The 23,809-nt window shown below is 38.2% G+C and overlaps 1 protein-coding gene across 1 annotated transcript in view; it reads left to right on the forward strand.

The window, feature by feature from the left end:
- LOC117297757 (receptor-type tyrosine-protein phosphatase kappa-like) overlaps nucleotides 1–23,809 on the forward strand; it is a 46,163-nt gene that overhangs the window by 16,231 nt on the left and 6,123 nt on the right. Inside the window, exons 7-30 of the mRNA XM_033780906.1 lie at nucleotides 873–923; nucleotides 1,162–1,341; nucleotides 2,317–2,448; nucleotides 3,335–3,625; nucleotides 4,770–5,081; nucleotides 5,941–6,228; nucleotides 7,164–7,402; nucleotides 8,831–8,900; nucleotides 9,494–9,600; nucleotides 9,762–9,981; nucleotides 10,876–10,975; nucleotides 12,284–12,518; nucleotides 13,434–13,476; nucleotides 14,553–14,655; nucleotides 15,586–15,665; nucleotides 16,256–16,584; nucleotides 17,631–17,718; nucleotides 18,185–18,261; nucleotides 18,778–18,814; nucleotides 19,663–19,760; nucleotides 20,326–20,442; nucleotides 20,592–20,749; nucleotides 21,872–22,007; nucleotides 22,652–22,801. Coding sequence (XP_033636797.1) covers nucleotides 873–923; nucleotides 1,162–1,341; nucleotides 2,317–2,448; nucleotides 3,335–3,625; nucleotides 4,770–5,081; nucleotides 5,941–6,228; nucleotides 7,164–7,402; nucleotides 8,831–8,900; nucleotides 9,494–9,600; nucleotides 9,762–9,981; nucleotides 10,876–10,975; nucleotides 12,284–12,518; nucleotides 13,434–13,476; nucleotides 14,553–14,655; nucleotides 15,586–15,665; nucleotides 16,256–16,584; nucleotides 17,631–17,718; nucleotides 18,185–18,261; nucleotides 18,778–18,814; nucleotides 19,663–19,760; nucleotides 20,326–20,442; nucleotides 20,592–20,749; nucleotides 21,872–22,007; nucleotides 22,652–22,801 — 3,641 coding nt within the window. The remainder of the gene's footprint in view (nucleotides 1–872; nucleotides 924–1,161; nucleotides 1,342–2,316; nucleotides 2,449–3,334; nucleotides 3,626–4,769; nucleotides 5,082–5,940; nucleotides 6,229–7,163; nucleotides 7,403–8,830; nucleotides 8,901–9,493; nucleotides 9,601–9,761; nucleotides 9,982–10,875; nucleotides 10,976–12,283; nucleotides 12,519–13,433; nucleotides 13,477–14,552; nucleotides 14,656–15,585; nucleotides 15,666–16,255; nucleotides 16,585–17,630; nucleotides 17,719–18,184; nucleotides 18,262–18,777; nucleotides 18,815–19,662; nucleotides 19,761–20,325; nucleotides 20,443–20,591; nucleotides 20,750–21,871; nucleotides 22,008–22,651; nucleotides 22,802–23,809) is intronic.

Raw genomic sequence — 23,809 nt, forward strand, 5'->3', positions numbered from 1 at the left:
CAATGAACTATTTTTCCAGGGGCTGTTGCCACCTACATACTCCTGGGGCTGAAAGTGCATACAGATGTAGGCTTGGGTGTCATCCACCAGAAGCCTGACTGGTAGAGCAGAGAGCACTACCTCCCCAACTTTTACGAAGCAAGCATGGTCAAGTGTCTTGCTTATGGCACAAGTATCACGGCCGGGACTCAAGCCCACACTCTGCTGATCAAACACCAGAGCTTGAATCAGGTGCTCTTAACCGCTCGGCCATGAAACAATACAGGTTTACAGGCTTTATGATGAATAGCTTTGCAGAAGAAAAGCATTCTTCAGCTACTTTGCACCACATTTATGTCTTCTAACTTAAAGGAACACATTGCCTTGGATCGGTCGAGTTGGTCTTTAAAAAGCGTTTGTAACCGTTTGTTATAAAATGCATGTGGTTAGAAAGATGTTTTAAAAGTAGAATACAATGATCCACACAAACATGCCTCGAAATTGCACGGTTTTCCTTTTGCTTTGCGAACTAATACAGTCGGCCATTAATGGGAGTCAAAAATTTGACTCCCATAAATGGCCGACCGTGATAGTCGACGAAGTAAAAGGAAAACCATGCAATTTCGAGGCATGTCTGTGTGGATCATTGTATTCTACTTTAACAACACTTTTCTACCCATAGATTATATAACAAACGGTTACAAACGCTTTTCAAAGACCAACTCGACCGATCCAAGGCAATGTGTTCCTTTAATTGTTAATGGTTAGGTCAACATTTCATGCATCCATGGACATAAAACTGTAGAGTTGATCAATTTGTTTGTTGTTTTATTTATTTTGGTAAAATATGTTTCAGTAGATTTGCTTCATGTGTTTATTTACAATGGTTGCAGATGCTTGTGTTGCTGGCTACGGTGGTTTGAACTGCGCAACACCCTGTGAAGGTAAATAGTTTCTGGTTGGTCAATGATTTATTCCTTCTTTCGACCTCCTTCGATTGAGAACAGGATTAGATTTTCAGTTCATTTATCATTTCTACATATGAAAATTTGCTTACAAAATTGATAGTGCTGTATTTTCCATGATTAATTTAATAATCAAAACTAAGAAAATTAAACCAAACAAGTGACACTGAAAGGATGGTATACAAATAATTCATAGCACCATTTATATTTATGATAGTTCCAGCAGATGTGACTTTGTTTCGTGATGTAGCACCATCAAACTCCCAAGCTCTGATTCATCTGGCCTGGAAGTTTGTCAGCAATCTCTGTGCAGTGGAGCGTTACCAAATTGGATACGAATTGACCAATCAAGACCAGTGTGCGGAAGTTACTTCGTCACGAGTTGAAGTAACATCAGGTACATGTCTTACAAGACACAGCAGCTTTGATTGCAGTTGCTGATTTGCTCCTTAGCCATATTGTGCTGTGTCAGACTGTAATAAAAATCAGCGACTATATGGCTATCTGTGGCCAACACTAGATGTCAGCAGACATTCCGGGTGATCAGTTTTCAAAGTTGACGGTAGTTCTTCTAGCATGTATACATTTCTGAGAAAAATAGGTTTATCCCTAATTGGCCATTTACTCTTTAGCAGCTATTGCTGTGGCTTTGGCTAGACTGCTGCATCATCATGCATTGAAGTATAGGATGTCTTTGCAACACCCTCAGCAACAGTTATAGCCATAGCCGTAGCCACCATTATGCAATAATTAGTCTACTGTAGATTCAGCCACAGGCATATTCATGGATGCCCCAAGAGCTTACTGAAAAGCAAAGGATAGTTTTCGTCAGAAGTTATGTACATGTAAATTCTATTTTGCAATTGGGCATCTTCATTTGGAAAAACTTGAAGATCGGAAGAGGGTGTTGATGTGACGATATTTGTGTCACTGATTGTTAAGTTTTTGTTGTGCCAGATTGGTTGTCTGTGCTTGTATACCATTGTATACGATTGTAAGAAGTTGACATGGGTACTTTTTTAATGGCTTTATGCAAGAAGGTAGTAAACATGTTTAAAGGCCCAGTCACATAGGCCCCGATAACGAGAACGATAACGAGAACGTTAAAAATGCACGCCCTCGATTGGTTGAAATGCTCCATGCAGAACACGCCCACGCTCATTCAACCAATCGACGGCGTGCATTTTTATCGTTCTCATTTTCGTTATCATTATCGGGGCCTGTGTGACCGCGCCTTAAGTTGGACATTTTTTTAAACGTGTTTAAAAGAACCCAAATCATAGCTTTTTTTGTTTCTTTTTATTGTTTGAGTGGAGCTCTAAGACTCTGTTTTCTTACCTTTCCTTCAAATTAAAAAAAAATTATTTTACAGATTTATACGCCGACAGTTTGATAATATCAAGTGGCCTCCAGCCATTTTCTAGTTACACTGTGTACATCAAGGCTTGGAATGAGATTGGTGCTGGACCAGAAACCTCTATCTCAGTCACTTCAGGGGAGAGTGGTGAGTCTTGCTTTGGTTACTATAACATTTTAGATTATATGAAAGGAAATTCAATCAGTAAGACAACTTGTACTACTTTTTTTGTGCTCTAAACTGAAATCTTCAAGGTAATAATTGGGTAAATAAATTTACGTTTGAACACAAGCTTTTTGCTTTGAGAGAGTAATATTATGTGCTTCATGCTTGTGGTCAAACAATGTGGGCACCAGCGGTACATGTATGTGGGGCTGAAAGGGATAAATGATTTGGCATGAGAGTAACTTCATTTTCCTTTCATGCCCGTAGCCAAGGCCGAGTGGTGGTTTGTGACTCCAATGACCTATAGGTCTTCAGAGTCGCAAGAAATATATTGAACCTAAATCATGATATAAAATGTGGCTAACTACATGTACATGTAGTCTTGAAGGTAGTGGTGGGCACTATTGGTAATTACTCAAAATAATTATTAGCATAAAACCTCACTTGGTAATGAGTAAAGGAAAGCTGTTGATGGTATAAAACATTGTGAGATACGGCTCCCTCTGAAGTAACGTAGTTTTTGAGAAAGAAGTAATTTTCCACAAATTTGATTTCGGGGTCTCGAAATCAAGCATCTGAAAGCACACAACTTCATGTGACAAGGGTGTTTTTTCTTTCATTATTATTTCGCAACTTCGACGACCAAGTGAGCTCAAATTTTCACAGGTTTGTTATTTTATGCATATTATATGTTGAGATACACCAAGTGAGAAGACTGGTCTTTGACAATTACCAATAGTGTCCAGTGCTTTTTTAAACAAAAGACGAATGTAGTCCCGTGGTTCACAGACAATACAAATCTTACACATCTCATACTGTGATGTTTGCATTTGATGGAAGCATCCATGTTTATCGTTTTGCCTTGCAGTTCCTACTGGAGAGCCTGAGAATGTAATGTTGTCTACTGGTCAAACCAATGGTCTATCCTTTACTTGGGACCCAATACCTTGTGGATCTCGACATGGCTCGATTGAATATCATTACAAACTACAACAGAAGGATGTGAACAGTAGTCGGGAGGGACGGGTAGCGCCCGAAAGTGTGACAGTGGCCAGTGGGCTGCTCCCATGTACAGACTACATGTTTAAAGTTGCGGGTGTAACAAGCACTGGGCGGGGACCGTACAGCACATCTGTAGAAGCCAGGACTACAGTACAAGGTAAGGGTACTGTTTTAAAGGAACACAACGCCTTGGATCGGTCGAGTTGGTCTTTGAAAAGGCGTTGTAACTGTTTATTATAGAATGGATATGGGTAGAAAGATATTTTAAAAGTAGAATAAAATGATCCACACAAGTATCACTTGAAATTGCGTGGTTTTCCTTTTACCTCGTCGACAAACAGGGTCGGCCATTTATGAGAGTCAAATTTTTGGGACTCCCATAAATGGCCGACCGTGTTAGTTCGCAAAGTAAAATGAAAACCACGCAATTTCGAGGCAAATGTGTGTGGATCATTGTATTCTACTTTTTAAACATCTTTCTAACCATAATATGCATTTCTATAACAAACGGTTACAAAACGCTTTTCAGTGACCAACTCGACCGATCCAAGGCAACGTGTTCCTTTAAAAAAGAAATTGAATTAATTTTGTTTAATGCAAGTTTGCCCAAAACAAGGCTAAAAACCATTCTTGGTATTAAAGGGGCTACAAGAAAAAAAAATTCATAAATACAGTTTTGCTATTCCTATGTGGAGAGCGTGTCACGTGGGGTGTTTAAACGGTCGATAATGACCAGCTGGAGCTGTTTATAACCGATTGTTTTTGAATACGTTACGATGCATACAACGCGCCTGAATGCATATCTGAAAACTGTCATAAAAACGCAACACACAGAGCTCAAGGAGTTTCAAACTTTATTACGCCTGTTAACCAAAAAGGCATTTATGAATGGGAGTAAAAGAGTAGTGACTCGTTCTTAAACTGCAGTTTAAAACCTTGCAGGGTCGTGGCCGTGCAATAAAGGTCCTCGCCTACACTGCCGTTTAAAACTGGCAGGGTCGTGGCCGTGCGATAAAGGCCCAAGCCGAATTTATGAACTTGTCGCTACCCTTTCATTCCATTATTATAGATGAAAATCAAAATCAAATAATCAAATCATGCCACCATGACCATTTTTTAACATGTGATAGGCATGTGTTTGCGTTATCAACTGTATTGTCTGCTAGACAACACTAAAACTGTTTATAAATTGAAATAATGAATGATATACTAGATGTCAGCTAATGATATTAAGGCCATTGGAATATTTTGACTGTGGTTACTGATATTTTATTTCATTTCATCTTCCCATTTGCATCCAGCTCCTAATTCAGTAGAAGGCTTAAATCTAAGCCCATCAGCCAATGAAATCCAAGTATCATGGCAAGCCTCTACTGGGACTGCCATCAATCCCTGCACTGCAAGCTCTTACAATGTGACCTATGAACTTCTGAAATTTGATCAATGCGACAGTAAGAATAATCCTGTCACAGTGATTGCTAGCCAAGTAGATACCACTACAGCAAGCATCAGTGGACTTGAACCATACTCTTCGTACAGAGTCTATGTAGTAGCAACTAATACAGCTGGTGACAGCTCAGTTGTTGGTGATACGGTGATAACTGCTGAGATAGGTTAGTAAATGGGCAACATGAAAAATGTATCGATCATTCTTGAAAACTATCACATTATAGAGTATACTACATGTATGCAATACTAGCCTAGGCCTGTATGCTTCGTTTTTTGAAAGGTCAAGGGCACCAAGGCATTTTCTTCTTGGTAAAGGGCACCCTATGATGAAATTGCAAATTTGTACTGGAGCATTTCAAGGGCACCAAGGCAATGACCAGGAGGCATGGAGGCAATCGCCTTGACTGCCTCCATGAAGTATCAGGCCTGTTAAGCCTAATGCTTCAAGTAATGATATTGTGTGTAGACTTTGTTTGACTTTTCAAAAAACGTTCTCTCAAATTGTTTTGAAAGGTAGTCACATGACCATGTAACGAAATATTCAGCTGCTGATAAAGCCAAAGCTGGAGCTGCTTAAAACCGATTGACTATTAAGCGCCTTGAGTACCTTGTTTGGTAGATACGTGTGCTATGTAAGACTTCAATATTATTATTATTATTAAAGCGTGTTCGGCGTTTATGGCCATTCACGTGTTGGCTTCAAGCCTAAGCCAGCTGAAAACAAAACACAACCAATATGCGATTCTCAATTAGAATTGCGCATTAGGCAAAACCCTTGAGCGTCACGTGCAACTTTTACCTTCGGCAAAATAGCCCGAGAACAGGAATTTAAAACATTTCACAAAAAGTTCAATAACAGTTCGCTTTATTTGAATGTTTTTTTGAAAAAGGATTTATGAATTGAATGGGAACACAAGATTATTGACTCCGTTTACAATCATACAAGATTGTGGCCATGCAATACCACATGCCGTTTGCCTCCACTCTTTTATTCCCTCAGCTTTTCTTTTTTTCTTCTTCCAGCACCAAGTGGCCCTCCAAGAGACATCCAATTAACTGTTATTTCCAACACAACCCTCTCGTCCTCCTGGCATCAACCAGAATGTGGCAGTCGTCATGGTGTTATAACTCAGTACAGTTACACTCTAACCACTGCTGATGGAGCAGTGATAAGACGTAACACTACCACCGATAGATCACTGGAATTGACTGATCTTATACCATTCACACAATACACGCTGTCAGTTGCTGCAATGACTTCCTTTAAGTCAGGACCAGACGCTGTGATAATGAATCGAACTGATGAAGGAAGTGAGTATTCGTTGTTTTTCTTATTTCATAGTTTTCAAATATCTTACCAGTTGATTGTATGGGAGACGATCCTCTTCGCAAACTATGGTCTTACAATTCTAGCCTCCTTATTGAGCCCATATCCAATCATTCATGGGGAGACCGATCTTTCTCACATGCTGCCCCATGACTATGAAACAAAATTAATTGCCTGCACTAGTAAAATTAAAATCATCGTTTTCTTTTACCCCCAACAAATAAAAAATTAAAACCCATCTTTTCAAACGGGTATTTGAGTACATGGTTTGTTTTTTATTTTAAACTTCAATGTTTTCTTAGGTTTGGCATTTGTTTTGTATTTCTATACCACATGTTCTACATTGTTGTTCTCAGCTTAGGTATTTGTTTTAATTTTGGTTATATGTACATTATTAAGACAACCTGTGATCTCATTTTGATACAGGATGGGGATCAGTTAAAGGGAAACTTTTATCCTGTTCTTAAATGTGACATCCCGTTGCAAATCAGTTGTATTCTTATCTGAGCGGTTAAGAGGACCAAACTCAAGCTCTGGTGCTTTGTTCAGCAGAGTGTGGGATCAAATCCCGGTCGTGAAACTTGTGTCCCTGAGCAAGACATTTTAAACTATAATTGCTTCTCTCCACCCAGGGGTAAATAAGTACCTGTGAGGGCGGAGATGGTTCTTGTGATTGATTTAGCCGAGTAGCACATTTTTGTTGCACAGGCTGTATACTCCTCAGGGAGCTCAGATGGTTAAGGAATGAAATAAGGCCAAGTGACCAGGGTGGAAGCGCTTTGAGACGCCCTGTGGGTGTGAAATCGCTGTATAAAAACTTTTATTATTTATTATTATTATTATTATTATTATACATGTATATTTCAAGCTTAAAATCCTAATAAATCACCCACTAATTGTATCCAATTGTTCCACACAGTACCACCGGCTCTAAGCAGCATTTATTTCCCATCCACATTCAGCGATCATATTACCGTTGGGTGGAACCACCCTAGTCCTCCTCATGGTATCATCTTGAGCTATGAGATCCGCTACTGGAAGACAGAGTCTGAGACCTCATCATCGGCTGAGACATTGAGAATCGAAGATGATCTACAAGACGATCCTCAAACTAAGGAGATTACAAACCTGGAGAGTAATATGGAATATTCATTCCAGGTACTAAAAGTGATATGTATATGAATTTCTAGCACAAGTTGATTGGGGTATAAAGTGTCAGGGCCGAGTGGTGGAAGTGTCGTGGCAGAGTGGTTAAGAGCACCAAATTCAAACTCTGATGTTTCTGATTAGCAGAGTGTGGGTTCAGATCCCAAGCCGTGACACTTGTGTCCTTAAAGGAATAGTTGCCTTGGATCGGACGAGTTGGTCTATAACTGAGCGTTTGTAACCGTTTTTTTATAAAATGCATGGTTGGAAAGACGTTTTAAAAGTAGAATACAATTATCCACACAAGTTTGCCTCGAAATTGCGTGGTTTTCCTTTTACTGCGCGAACTAACACAGTCAGCCATTTATGGGAGTAAAAAATGGCCGACCGTGTTATAGTCGACGAGGTAAAAGGAAAACAGTGCAATTTCGAGGCATGTTTGTGTTGATCATTGTATTCTACTTTTACAACATCTTTCTACCCATATGCAATTTATAAAACAACCAGTTACAAACGCTTTTCAAAGACCAACTCGACCGATCCAAGGCAACGTGTTCCTTTAAGCAAGACACTTAACCATCTTTCTGAAAGTTTGTACATGTATACAGTGCCTTGTTTGGTAGACACGTTCGCTATATAAGACTTTGATATTATTATGATATTATTATATTATCAACAAGTTTCGTTACCTTTTATCCGAAGCTTGTAATCAGCATTAGGTGTGATGAAATCAGGTTAAACAGGGTGTGCATAGCGTCGATAAGATTGAAAGTATAAATATCCGCACACCCAAGCTTGTATACGCCTGTAACCATGAACTCCTATTGTCCCTTTTTTGTTTTTACTTGTACTTTTTTGCAACAGCTCCCATTGGTTTTGTACACGTTTTCCAACTGGGGACCTTTCCCGAACCGTGGACTCTATTGTCCTCTTTTGTTCTACATTTTAGGTCCCCAGTTTCAATGTGTATTACCTACTCTCAATTTAGTTGCTATAATTACTCTATCAAGATGGTCATGATGGAACACTTCTCTTATGAGAAATATTTCTGAAACAATTAGAGTTAGTCAACAGAATTCAAAAGCTCGAGTTCAAAAACATAATGTTTTTTCCAACAAATTTCACAACTCTTGATGACGGATTTAGCGTAAATGTATACAAATTTTTGGTTTTGCATTGGTGTACATATGTTGGGTAACTTATGCAGACACTGGTCTTTGAAAATTACCAACAATTTTGTCATTGTGCTCTAATATTTAATTGGTGTCTGTCTTATTCCCAACTGTTTGTTGTTGGATGTTACAAATGTTTGTGTACGGCAAGAGAGAGAAAAGCTTTTGATATGAGCTAATAGCCTCAGAAATAGAGTGGGTTTGTTTCTGGTCTATCTTTGACCAGTTTGGGTCAAGTTCCTTAATGTTAACTTTGTTTTTGTTTCAGGTACGCGCTGAGACACGTATTGGATTTGGTGAATGGAGTAATGAGGAAACAGCTGAGACTGTGCCAGGAAGTAAGTCTAGCAAATTGATATGAAATACACACCTTGTTGGATTCATAACCGATAGAAAGACCAATTAGTTTGGATAAAACCCTTTGGATTTGTTGTGACTAAAACCTGTAATTTCTGTGTTTGTTTAGGGGTTTTGTTAAAAGTAATAGCATCTTGTACCTTATACAATTTGTTTGTATGAAACAAACATTTTTTTTTCATTGTGACGCAGGTGTCACACTTGTGACATTTTATATAATTGGATGATCCACCTTTGACCTATAAAAACTTGTATCTCCTTAACGAAAACTCAACAAGTCACAATAACTGTGCCACCTTGTAGCTTACGGGCACATGAAATATTTGTTTTAAAAACATGACCATATGTTGACCTTTCCTTCCTGTCCAATCAAGAAGTCAAATTGAATCATATAAACAAGTTTCCCTTTCTTAAAAAGTGTTTTACTCCAGAGACGTTTCTCACAATGTTTTATATTATCACCAGCTCTCCTTTGCTTTTTACTAAAGTAAGTTTTGATGATAATATATATCTTGAGTAATTACCAAAAGTGTCCAGTGCCTTTAATAAAAGTCTGTTTATTCTTTGATTGTAGCACCAAGCAAGCCACAATTGCTGATGGTTTCAAGTGTAACAGAGACGAGCATCAGCCTGAGTTGGAGTCAACCAATGCAGCCCAATGGAAATATGCTTGTATATAAGGTACATATGTATGTCATGTGTGTTTCAATGATAGCTGTAAGCAATATTTGTTATGCTTAGCATGTTTGATTTGTAGGCTTACCTGATGTGTGATGTTGGGACTGTGCTCTATGCTTTTTGAAGCTTTCTCCAATAATAATTGTTTCATTTTTTCTTTACAGATTGAACATCGTGTGGTATCCAAACCGTATGACAGCAGTTTCACCTTCGATCCAGCTGGTCTATTTGAAACGCAAAATGTATCTGACCTATCAGATCTGAGTGGTACTGTAATGAACCTAGAGCCATCTACGGAGTATGAGCTGCAGGTATATGGCATTAATGAAGCTGAAATCACAGGAGATAAAGCATCTATACGGCATTTCACGGCGTTTGCAACAGGTATGACATTTTAACAGAAATTTGCATTGAAGATAAATATTAATTTTGGTTTTTACCCATACACCGATGTGTGTTAGCACTGTATACTCAGTACTTTCCCCCAAGTTCTGCCAAAACAAATATAACAGGCATGTTACTCAGGTGGGATTCAAACCCACGACCCTTGCAATTCTAAAGTAGTGTCATACCAACTAGACTACTGAGATTTTTCCCGGTAGCTAAAGGCAGTTTGAATCTAACACACATAGGTATGACATTGCTACAGGGACATGACTTTCAGCCAATGTGTAAAACACCATACTTGGTGGATTTATAGTATTCCTAAATACCTTGGACAGTTCATCCATTCTGATTTGTGAAGAGGAGATGACTTGGCTTTGTTTAAACGTTTGATATAACACGGTCAGAAGTGTTCAAACACGGCCTGAGGAAAAAAGGATGTTTTAATCGAAAATTGAACTTCCTGGCGTTGGAAATTAACTATAATAGACATATCTTTTTCATATTACATTAATGTATTTGGGTATTTGTCGGTTCATATTTAAGGTTAGTGCACACTAAGTGTTGCAATGGCAAATTGAACCTTGGAGTTAGTTTGTGGTGACGAAAATTTTCACTTTCTGTGCAAAGTGGCAATGCCTAATCATCGCAATTAAAAAAAAAATATTTGTTGAGTTCCCCAAAACTATAGTCTACGCAGCAAACTAATGTAACTCAAAAATCATAATCAAATTTAATCTCATTGTTCACTGACTCTGAGACACTTGATTATTAAGCAGTCGCTCACCTATATCTATAAAGATTCATCCAAAAAGTTCTTATCACAAACTTTGTTGAAAGAAAAGAATCCTGAATCACTGAAAAATATCTCTCCTTTTCTGCTTTTCGCCATAGATCTGCCTCCTCCTGAGAAACCAAGTATTATAGCAGATGAATCTACAAGTACCTCCATTGCCATTCGACTGGTGGCTACAACAACCTCCAAGTATATCACGTAAGCATCTGCTGCATTGCTCATCAAAGCTTAACTTTGTGTCCCCTTATGATTAATATTATTATTATTATTTTTGTTATTATTGGTTTATTAAAAATCAAACATAACAGCCAATAGGCTGAATTGTGGTTGGGTTTACAATATCAAAATACATTCAAACATCAAAAACCAGCAAATATACAATAAGAGATTATTAAAATATGATACAATGTAAAGAGAAGAGCAATGGGTAAATTGCTGCAATTCTGTATCGAGAGACTCCATTTCTGATGATACGTTCTTGTTATTGACATTGTCACTGTACTTTCCATTGCCATAACTTATCTGCTACATAATTCAGCCTACATGTATCTTCATGAGCGTGTCTTTCAACAATTTGGTTGATTTCATTCAGAAATGTATTCTTTGCAAAACTATGTTTAAAGGATTTGGGTACTTTTTGTAACACAAAACTCAACAACCACAGATTTACAATAAACTTACACCGTTTGTAGAAAGCGGACCTTATTAGTTGCTGAGGTGCTGCAGTTTTTGAGAAATGAGTAAATCAATATTATTTTTTGTTTTTTACCCATACACCGATGTGTGTAGCACTGTATACTCAGTACTTTCCCGAGTCCTGTGAAAAAAATTCACAGGCATATTACTCAGGTGGGATTCGAACCGACGACCCTTGCAATCCTAGAGCAGTGTCTTACCAACTAGACCAACTTTTTTTACAGGACTCGGGGGGGGGGGGGGGGGGGAAAGTACTGAGAAAGTACTGAGTATACAGTGCTACACACATCGGTGTATATGGGTAAAAACCAAAAATAAATATTCTTTATCCCCGATACAAATTTAACATCTATTAAATCGTTTGCAGTACCCGCTGCTAAAAACATAGGATTCAAACTGCCTTTAGCTACCGGGCAATCTTGGTGGTCTAGTTGGTAAGACACTGCTCTAGAATTGCAAAGGTCGTGGGTTCGAATCCCACCCGAGTAAAATGCGTGTGAATTTTTTTTCACAGGACTCGGGAAAGTACTGAGTATACAGTGCTACACACATCGGTGTACATTATATGGGTAAAAACCAAAAACTAATATTCTTTATCCCCGATGCAAATGTAACATCTATTAAAGAGTAAATCAATGTAATGAAAATCTGTTTTTACCATTTTGCTTATTACCAAGTAAGGTTGTATCCTAACATTAATTTTGAGTAATTACCATAGTGTCCAGTGCCTTTAAGCAGCTTTATGAAATTGGGACTTTATGTGTGAACAAATCAGATCACAATTGACTTTCAATTTATTTAAATTTCAAGTGCATACCAAATTGGAGTACAGATGACCAGTGCTGTGTCAAGGAGATCTGCTCCTGCTTTTGGACACTACAGGGACAATCCATCTGCCTACATTGCAGCTGAGTTGGATGATGGTCTGCCAGAAATATTTGTAGTAGGGGACAACAAGGAATATGGCAGTTACTGGAACCCACCTCTGCAGGAGGGCGCTGTGTACAATATCTATGTCGGTGCTGTCAGCAGAATAAATGAAACGGTAAGAGTCTGAAATGGTGGGGGAATCAGTGCGAGGACCCGGTCTTCACTGCGTGGTAATGACCGGGTTGATGGCTGGCGCTGTTAACGGACAAAGCTTGAGATCCAAATTTGACTCCTTTGTTTCGCAGCATATGGAAGAAGAAGAAGAATGAAAACAATGTTTAGGTACAAGTTTATGGTACCTTAAACTGGCTTCTTTTAGAAAATGTTAAAAACATTATGAAATTGATCACAACCAGAAATTGATCACAACCAGAAATGTTTTGTCGTTAGTTTGAGTGACCTGTTTATCGATAAGTGCGCTATACAGGAATTTTAAAGAATTTCAAAACCAACAATTTTACAGATATTTTGTTTGGAAAGTAATTGCTTGATACTTCCTACTTGATTTTGTTTACCCGAAGTGTGGTTTAAAATGAAGAGATCAACAAGTTGATATCATTCAAGTTGTCTATTTCCCCTCCATATGGGTGTCGTGGGCGAGCGGATGAGAGCACCAAACTCAAGCTCTGGTGCTTCTGTTCAGCAGAGTGTGGGTTCGAATCCCAGTTGTGACACTTTGTGTCCCTGAGCAAGACACTTAACTATGATTGCTTCTCTCCACCCAGGGGTAAATAAATGGGTACCTGTGAGGGCAGAGATCGGTATTGTGATTGATTTAGCCGAGTATAGCGCAATGTTGCACATCAGGCTGTATACTCCCCACCAGGGAGCTGAGAAGGTTTAAGGAGTATTCCTGGCCCAGTGACCAGGGGTAATAATGTGAAGCGCTTTGGGACGCCCTCCGAGTGTGAAAAGCGCTATATAAAGACGGGTTGTTATTATTATTATTATTATTATTTATATTATATGGATACTTTATTTTATGGTAACATGGTAGAAAAAACAAAAACATATTTCTTTTTCTTTTCAGGAAGCCAATGTGGTGTGGAATGACGATCCATTTCCTGTTGAAGGTAGGCTCCATTTAGATTAATTTTTTCACAGTTTTTTTTAAGACAGGAGAGCCATTTTTAGAGATTCGTCTTTGAATGTATTTGTCTTAAATAAACAAGCAGTGATAAGGCATGAGATATTGTCTTCCGTGGTAAATAAAATAATAATAATAATTTATTTTTAATATAGCGTCTTACATAAAAAATCTCAAAACGCTGTACAGTGTTTTACATATTATAAACATTAAGCTAAAAAGATTAAGCTATAAACATTAAAGCTATAAACATTAAGCTATAAACATAAGCTAAAAAAAAAACTCTCCCTAGTATCTCACCCAATGTCTTAAAACCAGGTGAGCAACTGGGTGTACTGGCCCAGCTTCTAGCTGTACCCTTTTGGGCCATTAATGTCGATTCAACAACCATGGCTCTCCTCCAGAGTCAATAATTCTTTAACAAACGCCCATTATATTCCACTGGAAGTACATGTATGGTCAGGGAGATGGCTCAGTGAGCTATTAATCCTAACTGCTTCAACACTTTTTTTACACTAGCAGCTCCAGAGCGGATAGGAAACCGTGTCCGCACATACCAGGGCCCAATTTCATGGCACTGCTTACCGCCAAATTCTCCGCATAGGATCACGATTCCCCACTTACGTGCAAGCGCCGAATTTCTGCGCTAGCCTTGTAAGCGCAGAATGCCTAGTAACGTGGAGTACGCACGTGCAGAAGCCGAAATTCGCTGCTAACCGTTGAAATACGCTTGCCGTAAGCACAGAATTCCCTGCTTCTTAAGCGCCGATTCTGTGCTTACGGTAAGCTGAGCCATGAAATTGGGATCTGGTGGAATGGATATAAAAGCAAGCAGTGGATACCAGGTGGGCTTAATAATCTCGGGGGGCCGTTTTTTACTGTGCCTTATGTTGACTGGAATAACTATTTTCTATTAGAAAATTTCAAAGCCAAAAGCAAAACAAGCGGTCTGAAACTAGGAAAATAGCGGTAAACGTTCTGCTTTCAAAATTGAAAATTTTTCTGCAGCCACTGATACTAAACCATGACCTTACTGTGATGTTTTTATTCTTTGTTTCCTAGTTGATGGTGTCTACGGGGCTACAAACGGTGCAGTAATAGCAATCGGCATTGTAGTGCCACTCCTTCTCGTCATTGTTCTTATTTTGCTTCTCGGGGTTTTCTGGTAAGCAAATTTGGTTTGATTCACAAATTATTATTATAGACCTTCATGCACATGACGTCATTTCAGTAAGGCGCCCTTACCTTGAGGTCAAAAGGATGTTGTTCATTGGCCAATACTGTGCGCTGCGTGTACAAATCTGTGCGTCTCGGTTATTTTCGTCACCATGTTTCCTCTAAGATGGCGGCTGGATGACGTCAATGTATAAGGTGTATTGGTTTATTGAAAACATTCAAACTTTGCAGCCAAAGGCTGAATTTTAAATACAGAGTTTTATATGAATAGATTCGTTAATATTACAGAAAAAGATTAAGAAATACAATTCAGGTCTTTTCTGACTGCACTTTGCTCCTTTCTTTTCAATTGTTTTTCCACTCTGACAGCTTTTGTTTAACACTAACATTTGTTTAATGTTAATCAGCATCAAAGCAGCGCAATCGCCAATAACAGGATGGGATAAAAATATTGAATATGTTAAAAACAGTAAAATGTAACAATTAATTCATGCCTGATAGACCTGTGCGCTCTATAATAGGCTACTTATATTATTATTAATTATAACAGATGTATGAAAAATAAACAAAACATAAAAACCCGCACAAGGCAAGAGGGTAAAACCCTAAAATAAAATCAGAGAGAAATCATGCAATTTTTAATACCCCAAAAAAGGACAATGTGCTAGAGTGGCAAGATGGGTGAGGGGAGAGCTGGAGCACCTGCCTGACTTGGACTTTGAAGGCAGAGATGGATTGGTGGAATAAATAATCACAATTAATTTCTTTTGAAAGTATGACAAGACTCGTCATCTAGATGTTCAAAAAGTCAAAAGGATTAAAAAAATAGTTGTTGGACTTTGATGTTCTTTTGTCATATTGAAGTGTTTCTCTGGCAAGCAAACTGATGAATATTGTTTGATGGTTTTCCTGTTGTTAGGAGGCGTCGTAAGCAGCACTCGGAGAAAGAAAACGGATTCAAAATGTCTTCCTCACCTTATGTCAACCCAAGTGTTGAAGGTAAACTGAAAGTGAAAACTCATGTGAAAAGAGACTTTTCTTTTTCGAGCCAGGTCTTGGGCCTTGTGTCCTGCATGCTCTCCCAAATTCTGTTTTCCCTAAAGAGTCACATATCTTTGACTAATTACTATAAATGGCAATTAGCCGAGCCATGATTTTAAAAGATATAGGTCAATGGAGAAGTCAAAATTTAGATTTAAAAAAAAAATATGATTTTTAGTATTGCTTATTAATTTGTAGTTATAAGCTAAGCACAGATAAAAAAATCATTGCTCTTTCTGAAATTGGTGTCGCATTAGTGTGATAGAGGAACAGTCGACTTTGTCTTTGCACTTTTAAACATATCTTGCATAGGTAATCAAATGATCATGTACAAAATATCATCATCAATTTCAAGACAAAATTAATTTGTCTAGAAGACGGTCAGAGCACACTGACCGAAACGTTGAGCAGTACAAACCAGCTCTTCTCAGAGCCACCACTACTCACAAAAAGAGTATTATGTGGTGTCACCGCAAACCTAAGACTCTTAAAACATAACTGTAAATATCAAGACGTTTCTAAAACTAAGACAATTGTTTTCTTTCTAGGGACATCCAATGATGAGGTAGAAGCCTCTGTCAGTGTTAACATGAAAACAATTGAAATAGAGGAGCCGCCAAAGAAGCCAGTCTACATACCCTCTAAACCGGTTAAAATGGAGGAGCCGCCAAAGAAGCCAGCCTACATACCCTCTAAACCGGTTCAAATGGAGAAGCCGCCAAAGAAGCCAGCCTACATACCCTCTAAACCGGTTAAAATAAAGGAGGAGCCAAAGCAGCCTGTGTACACACCCTCCAAACCGGTTCCAATGAGTGGCCTTGCTGATTACATCAAGAAAAATAAATCAAGCCGGTCTGGATTTCAACATGACTATGAGGTACAGTGTCATTCTTCTTCTTCTTTTCTTCTCTTGTAGTGCAGCCTTCTTCTTCTTCTTCCGTAAAAGTACAGACCACCATCTACTGTGATTGTCTTTGCGATAAGTGTGTACTAGGGTCTTTTACGTGAGATGGTTGTTTTTATAACAACACATGGGACCTAAAGCTTAACGTCCCATCCAATGGATGAAGCAATGGTTAAGTGTAAAGACACACAGTGTCGCGACCGAAACTCGAACCCACACTCTGTTGAGTTTGGTGCTCTTACATGTATCCTGCTCGGCCACTACACCCCCTGGTCACCATCCTCTGTAGTTGTTTAACAAATTAATACGCTTTCAGTTATTCTGGTTGAGTCATATTTACAACATGAGGCTTTGAACTTTTTATTTGTCTTTTTGAGGTCTAAAAATAACACTTACAAACTATCATGCAGTGTTTAGCCTTGTTTACTCTTTGTATGGTTTCAAAGAACTTTTATCTACAAATTAAATTCCCCCATGTTTATTTGTTTTTTCCTCTTCTGATCGTCATTCTTTGTATGGTGATTTTTTAATGGAATAAAAAATCTCATTCATAAATACCTCAGACAGTTTCGCTATTCCTTTGTGTGAAGAGCGCGTCATGTGGGGGTGTTTAAACGGTTGATAATGACCAGCTGGTGCTGTTTATATCCGGTTGTTTTCGGAAACGTTTAGATGCATACTACGCGCACGAAAGCATACATCCGAAAACTGTCTCAGTCATAAAAATGCAACACATGTACAGAGCTCAAGGACGTCAGAAAACAGATAAGTTTTACAGAGTTTCTTACTTTATTACGCCTTTAAACCAGAAGGGCATTTATGAATGGGAATAAAAGATTAGTGACTCGTTCTTAAAGTGCCGTTTAAAACCTTGCAGGGTCGTGGCCGTGCAATAAAGGCCCCCGCTTCGGCTCGGGCCTGCAAGGTTTTAAACGGCAGCTTAAAAACTCTTTGCTACCCTTTTATTCCCTTAGTTAAAAACAGAATTGTAATGATTTTTTGTATTTTTAATCCTGCAGTCCCTTCCAGGAGAACCTCTTTACCCATGGACTGTAGCTGAGAAAGAAGACAATAAGACGAAAAATCGCTACGTTAATATCATTGCCTGTAAGTTCAACATAAAGTTCCAACTTCAACTGACTTAATACGTAAAGGGTCTCTGTATAAATTTGGTAATTACTCTGAAAATTAATGTAAACAAAAACTGTAGTGGTAAGATATGTATGAAGTATAGCAGTTTTGGATAGTATAATGTATTTTGAGAAAACTTCTCTTCAAAGTTATGGAAAACTGTTTAACTTTTTATACCCAACAATGTGAGTATACTGTGGTGACACTTCTAAGATTGTGTATTCCTTTTGGGATTAATCTTCCTACCTGGTATTCACTCCTGATTTTCGGCGCTATCTCAAAAATGCAGCCAACTTTTGAAATTAAAATTTCATGGGTTATTTTCTTTTGTATATTATATCTACATTTATATAGGATTGACACATTTGAAGGGTTCCAAAAGCCAATCGTATACAGACCCTTTAAACATTTTTAACTTTAAGAACATATTTCTTTTCTGCAGATGACCACTCTCGTGTAGTGTTGGATTGCATTGATGGGGACCCATCATCAGACTACATCAATGCATGTTACATTCATGTAAGTCGCAGATTGTTTTAAAAGATTAATTGTAGTTTTTTTGCTAGAGTGATGTTAACAAATATTAAAAAAATACTTTGGACAGTTTCCAGACTCTGATTGGTCCAAACCCGATCTCGTGGGGATGTATAGGGGTAATAATGTTGAAGCACCATAGAATTCAGCGTCACTGCGTGACAGACCTGAGTGCTACAGAAAAAGGATGATAAAGGAGCGGCTCTAGAAACTAGCATACATTGTGTACATTTGAAGATCACAAAATTTGGACAATTCTAGCCATTTATTTTGTTAAAAAGGTATATTTGTTAACTTTTATTCCCTAATTATAATCAATGGCTATTGATGAATATTTTATTTTCTTGTATAAATCACACGTACTTGGCTTGTACGTCCCCTTCATTTCATCTGATGAAGTTGTTGCTACAAAAGCTCATACAGTTTGTTTGTGTGACTAAAAGTCTTAAGGTGCTATCACTATCTTGTAATAATATTTTGAATTGGTTTGTTTCCTTGTAGGGATATCAGCAAGACTCAAAGTACATTGCTTGCCAAGGTGAGGGAATTGGTTTCCATTTAGACAGGATCCTGGTTCAGATTTTTCTCTTCTTTTTAACAAATCTTTAGATAAAGCAAACTAAGAATCCTTTATTTTCAATTAAGTTTTTAAAAATCTGGAATTTTAAAGTCAGAAAATTTGTTATTTATTTTAGTAAGGCCTGAAAGTCTGCTAAGGCCTACGCCATGTGTTCATGTAGGTCATCAGCCCTTAATCAAATATTCCTACTTTTTTCCAAGTACCAAATTTCAGGCCTGCCTGGATACAAATTGGGAAAACTGGGGCTGTGCCTTGTCAGTAAACAAAGACAAGTCAAAGGGGGTGGGAATTATAAACTTATTACATGTTACAAGTCTCCTGACGATGACTAGTGCAAGCTAACGTTGACACATGGTTGAGACCAATTCAGAACTGACTCGGCGGCAGTACAGTTAATTACTATAGTAGTAGTCCAGTCTATTTTCTATACCATCCGCCCTGGTAATAGTTAATTATCAGGACAGTTCTTTTCAGAACTGAGAAGTCTCCTGAACCTCCGATTATCTACTCCACGGCAGTAGAATAAAGCAAGACAGTTCTCTAAGAACAAATTCTACCTGGCAAGTAGATACACATATAGTGTTACCCCAAACAAAATATACATTGATATCTCACCATGCAATGCCTCAAATCCTTTTTGTTACAAGTTATTACATGTATTCTAAACAATATCATTACACTATGTATTGATTGATGTTGACATGAAATAAATGCATCTAAAATTAAAAAAAGAAATGAATTCTTGAAACCCTCTTGAATCCCTGCAAACCTTTAAAACTGTCTATTCTAAATTTTAAATATTTCAGGTCCAAATAAAGCATCTTTGACCGACATTTGGCGGATGGTCTGGCAGGAGCAAGTGGGGAAGATTGTCATGCTCACCAACCTTGTGGAGAACGGGAAGGTAATTTTAGATGAATATATTTAAGGATGTATACATTTGGTAAAATTAATGGCAATAAAACTTTTGGTTTGAAGCCTGCAACAGCTAGTGATAGTATAAAGCAGTTTGAGAAACGTTTCACAAAAATATCAGATTTTATGGTCCAACATTTTAATTAGGTCAGTAATGATTCTCAGATTCTCAGATGTTAGGGATTATTCTTCCCGCATGGAAATATTTGCTCTGGAATGTTGATGATATCTCAAAAAACGCGGCCACCTTTTTAAATGAAATTTTCACGGGTTAGTTAAATTGTATACATCTACATTTAATGTAGGATTAAAACAATTGAATAGTTCCACACACGAAAGCTTGATAGTGATCTATTATTTGGGTCGCAGCACGCAACATTTCACGTTTGACTTCTACAGCACATGCCGCACACATGCACAGACGCCATGTTGTAGGTCAGATATTTGAACGGTGACGTCATATTCAATACGGTCTATAGTTCTGTAGTGATTAGCCTTTTATAGTAGCCTTAATGTCATTGTTGTTTTCCTGTCATTTTCCATTTTTCAATCAGAAAAAGTGTGAGAAGTATTGGCCTGATGGGATAGAGACCTATGCTGGTATAAATGTTGCCAATATTAGTGAGACGTCCGATACTAACTACATCATCCGAAAGTTTCACGTGTTAAAGGTAAAGCTTGTTTCTTATTAAACACTTGTTCGGTGTTAAACAAATTGGAAAAGGTTCGAGAATGGAATACATGTACATGTAGCTCTATTTGTACCTAACTTGAAGAAAACCAATGAAAGAATGTTGTTTTGATTTTATGTTTTTTACAGAGCAGCGAGCCTGATGGTATGCCTCGTGAGGTCATGCAGTATCATTACATCACATGGCCTGATATGAAGCCGCCTGAGTCTTCACCACTGCTTCAGTTTATTGGACGAGTGCACGCCTCAGAAACGACACAACAAGGTCCCATAGTTGTACACTGCAGGTATGACTTTCGATTTTATACTTCCAACAGGAAAGTGGTCTCACTTCACTAAAAAAAATTCTATGAGAAAACTTGTGATTGAATTCTTCAACCCTAACACCCTTGAGTGACTTAATGATACATTTTCTGGCTTCTGACTGGCACTCTCAAACAATTTTATTGTTGTAGTAGTTAAAACATAGTATTGTCTGTTTTTTAATGATACCTGTAAATGGTGGCCTTCCGCTGATAGATACCAATTATAAATAAATAAAATTAGATAAAATGTTGTACTCCTCCAATTAGTCATTGTGGGTTGGTTTTGAATATCTGGCACCATGACTTGCATGTTTTTAAACTATCAGGCATGCATTTTTTTCAGCTAAACTGATTTCCTCTTTTGCTTTTCAAAAAACAGTGCCATAGAAAATTGAACAACATTATACAAAAGTGAAGTGTGATCGGCCATTTCCTCTATTTGTTTTGCAATCGGAAAGTTGCATGTTTGTGGCCGAGCGGTTAAGAGCACCAAATTCAAACTGTGGTGTTTCTGATCAGCGGAGTGTGGGTTTGAAACCCCAGCCGTGACACTTGTGTCCGTAAGCAAGACACTTAACCATTGCTTCCTCCTTCGGATGGGACGTTAAGCCATTGGTTCCATGTGTTATGTAACGCATTTAAAAGAACCCAGTACACTTATCGAAAAGAGAAGGGGTTCGCCCCGGTGTTCCTGGTCCGATCGGCAGCAAATTGCCCCACAGCACCTTGTAAAGCATTACATGGTGCTATCAGAATTAAGTCTCATAATTCAAACGTAGTCCCACATCTGGCAGGAAATACTGTATGTTACAGCGCCAGGAGAGTCACTGGGTGACGGACATGTGCGCTATATAAGGAAGCCACAATTATTATTATAACTAAAGAGAGAGTTGCCATTTCACATGATTCAGGGCAAGCTTTTGCAGAGTTAAGTAAAGTATAAATTAATGTGCATGGTACAAGGGTTTGCTCAACTGGAGGCTGCTACACCAAATCTGGTGCATTGAAAATAATCATATCATTGCTTTTTTAATATTGACTTTCATTCTAGTTGTTCTTCCTCAGCCTGTATTGACATGTTCCTTGATTAATTTTGTTCCCTAGTGCTGGTGTTGGTCGTACAGGAACATACATCACCGTTGATAGCATGTTGGAACAGGGTCAAGCTGAGGGACAGGTGGACGTCCTGACCTTTGTCCGTGCCATGAGAGAGCAGAGATTCAGGATGGTCCAAACCCTGGTGTGTTGAAGTTAATCTTAACAGTAAAGTTTAATTTGAAAAAATGCTGATATAATGTTTGGTGCGATTACTTGTGGATGCTCACGTAGATTTCTTCTAAAGGTTGGTTTATACTATAGCCTAACGCGACACAGTTTATAGTCATCGTTGATGCCTAAAAACTGTGTCATTTTATGATCGCGCGTCAAGATTTCAATCGCACGACCATCGCGCGACCGACTATTACTCGGCCTTAAGGCATTGTGTCAATCTGAAAAAGAAATAAACTACAACAGAATAAACCGTTTCTAAGTTTAATTTGAAAAAAGGCTGGTAAAATCTGTTGTCCGATTACTAATGAATGCCCAATATTAGACTTCCTCTGACTGCTATTCATCAGAATAGTTTTGTACCATTTAACCGTTTTGTATGGGAATATTTCATGTTAGAAGTTATTGTAGATTTTAGGTATGTTTTTATTTAACTGATAGTGTATAAAGTTTGTATTTGGGGATAACTACAGCTTTTTATGATGTCAGAAGTTATTCAAATCCAACTTCCAAATTTCTGAAAGACAAACTGAAAAAGAAATACCATATATCGGCTTATACTTTAACTATATCTTTTTTCTAATTTGAAATCTTGACTGTTTTTATACATATCAGGATCAGTACAAGTTTATCTTCGATGCTCTTTTGGAATCTTGTCTGAGTGAGAACACGGCTATCCCGATTGCTAAACTACACCAGGATTACACTCGCCTCAAGAAAAAAGACCCCAAAACAGGATCGTCTGGTCTCAAGGACCAGTTCCTTGTGAGTAACAAACTCAAATTCTTATCGTACATGTTGCCCATGTCGGCGCATATCAGCCACAGCCAGTCTTTGAAGTTCTATAAGAGTGTTGTCTCCCATTTTTGTAAAAATGTTTTAAAATTTGAGTGTATTGAAAGCCAGTTAGTAACACCCAATTTAGACAGGCGCTCCTGAGTCGTGCCGAACGAAAACCTGACTTAAAGTACACGGAAAGCCTGACGTCTGAAACAGTTAGAAGTCGAAAGATTGACTGTTGCAGTCATTTGGAACGACTCTGGAGTGCCTTGGTCAGTTTTGATCTTGTCATGAGCAGAGACAATGTAAATGTTATGTTAAGTTCATCTGTCTGGAACCAACATTTATTTGGTTCGACCTCGAGTCGCTCTTAATCCATTTGGTTCGGCGCGACTCTGGCGAGCCTGTCTGAAATGGGTGTTAAGGCCCGGTCCCGCTGCAGCGATAACGAGAACGATAACGATAACGATGCAAAGCGAACGCATTCCACTGGTTGGATGAGCGTGTGCGTATTCTGCGTGGAGCATGCAATTCAACCAATAGAATGCGTTCTCTTTGCGTTGTGATCGTTATCGTTTTCGTTATCGCTGCAGTGTGACTCGGCCTTTAGTGTACTTTTTGACCTTGGAGCACATCATTTTTAAAACTGATGTTTATGATGATGAAGTTATATACCATCGGCTGTGCGCGTTTATATTGGAATTTGTCTTGTAAGAAGTATTGTAGTTTTTAGGTTTGTTTTGGTACTGATTGTGTATAAAGTTTGTTTACTTATTGTGTTATATTTGAGGATAACTGGAGTTTGTTATGATGTGAGAGCAATACTTCAAATTCCTTTGATTGTTGTTAAAGGCAGTGGACACTATTGGTAATTGTCAAAGACTATCCTTCATAGTTGGTGTATCAAGCCTGTGAAAATTTGAGCTCAATCGGTCATCGAACTTGCGAGATATGAATGAAAAAAAAAAACCATCCTTGTCACACGAAGGTGTG

The sequence above is a fragment of the Asterias rubens genome, chromosome 12 (genome assembly GCF_902459465.1).
Source record: "Asterias rubens chromosome 12, eAstRub1.3, whole genome shotgun sequence".
In the NCBI taxonomy this organism is placed as follows: Eukaryota; Metazoa; Echinodermata; class Asteroidea; order Forcipulatida; family Asteriidae; genus Asterias; species Asterias rubens.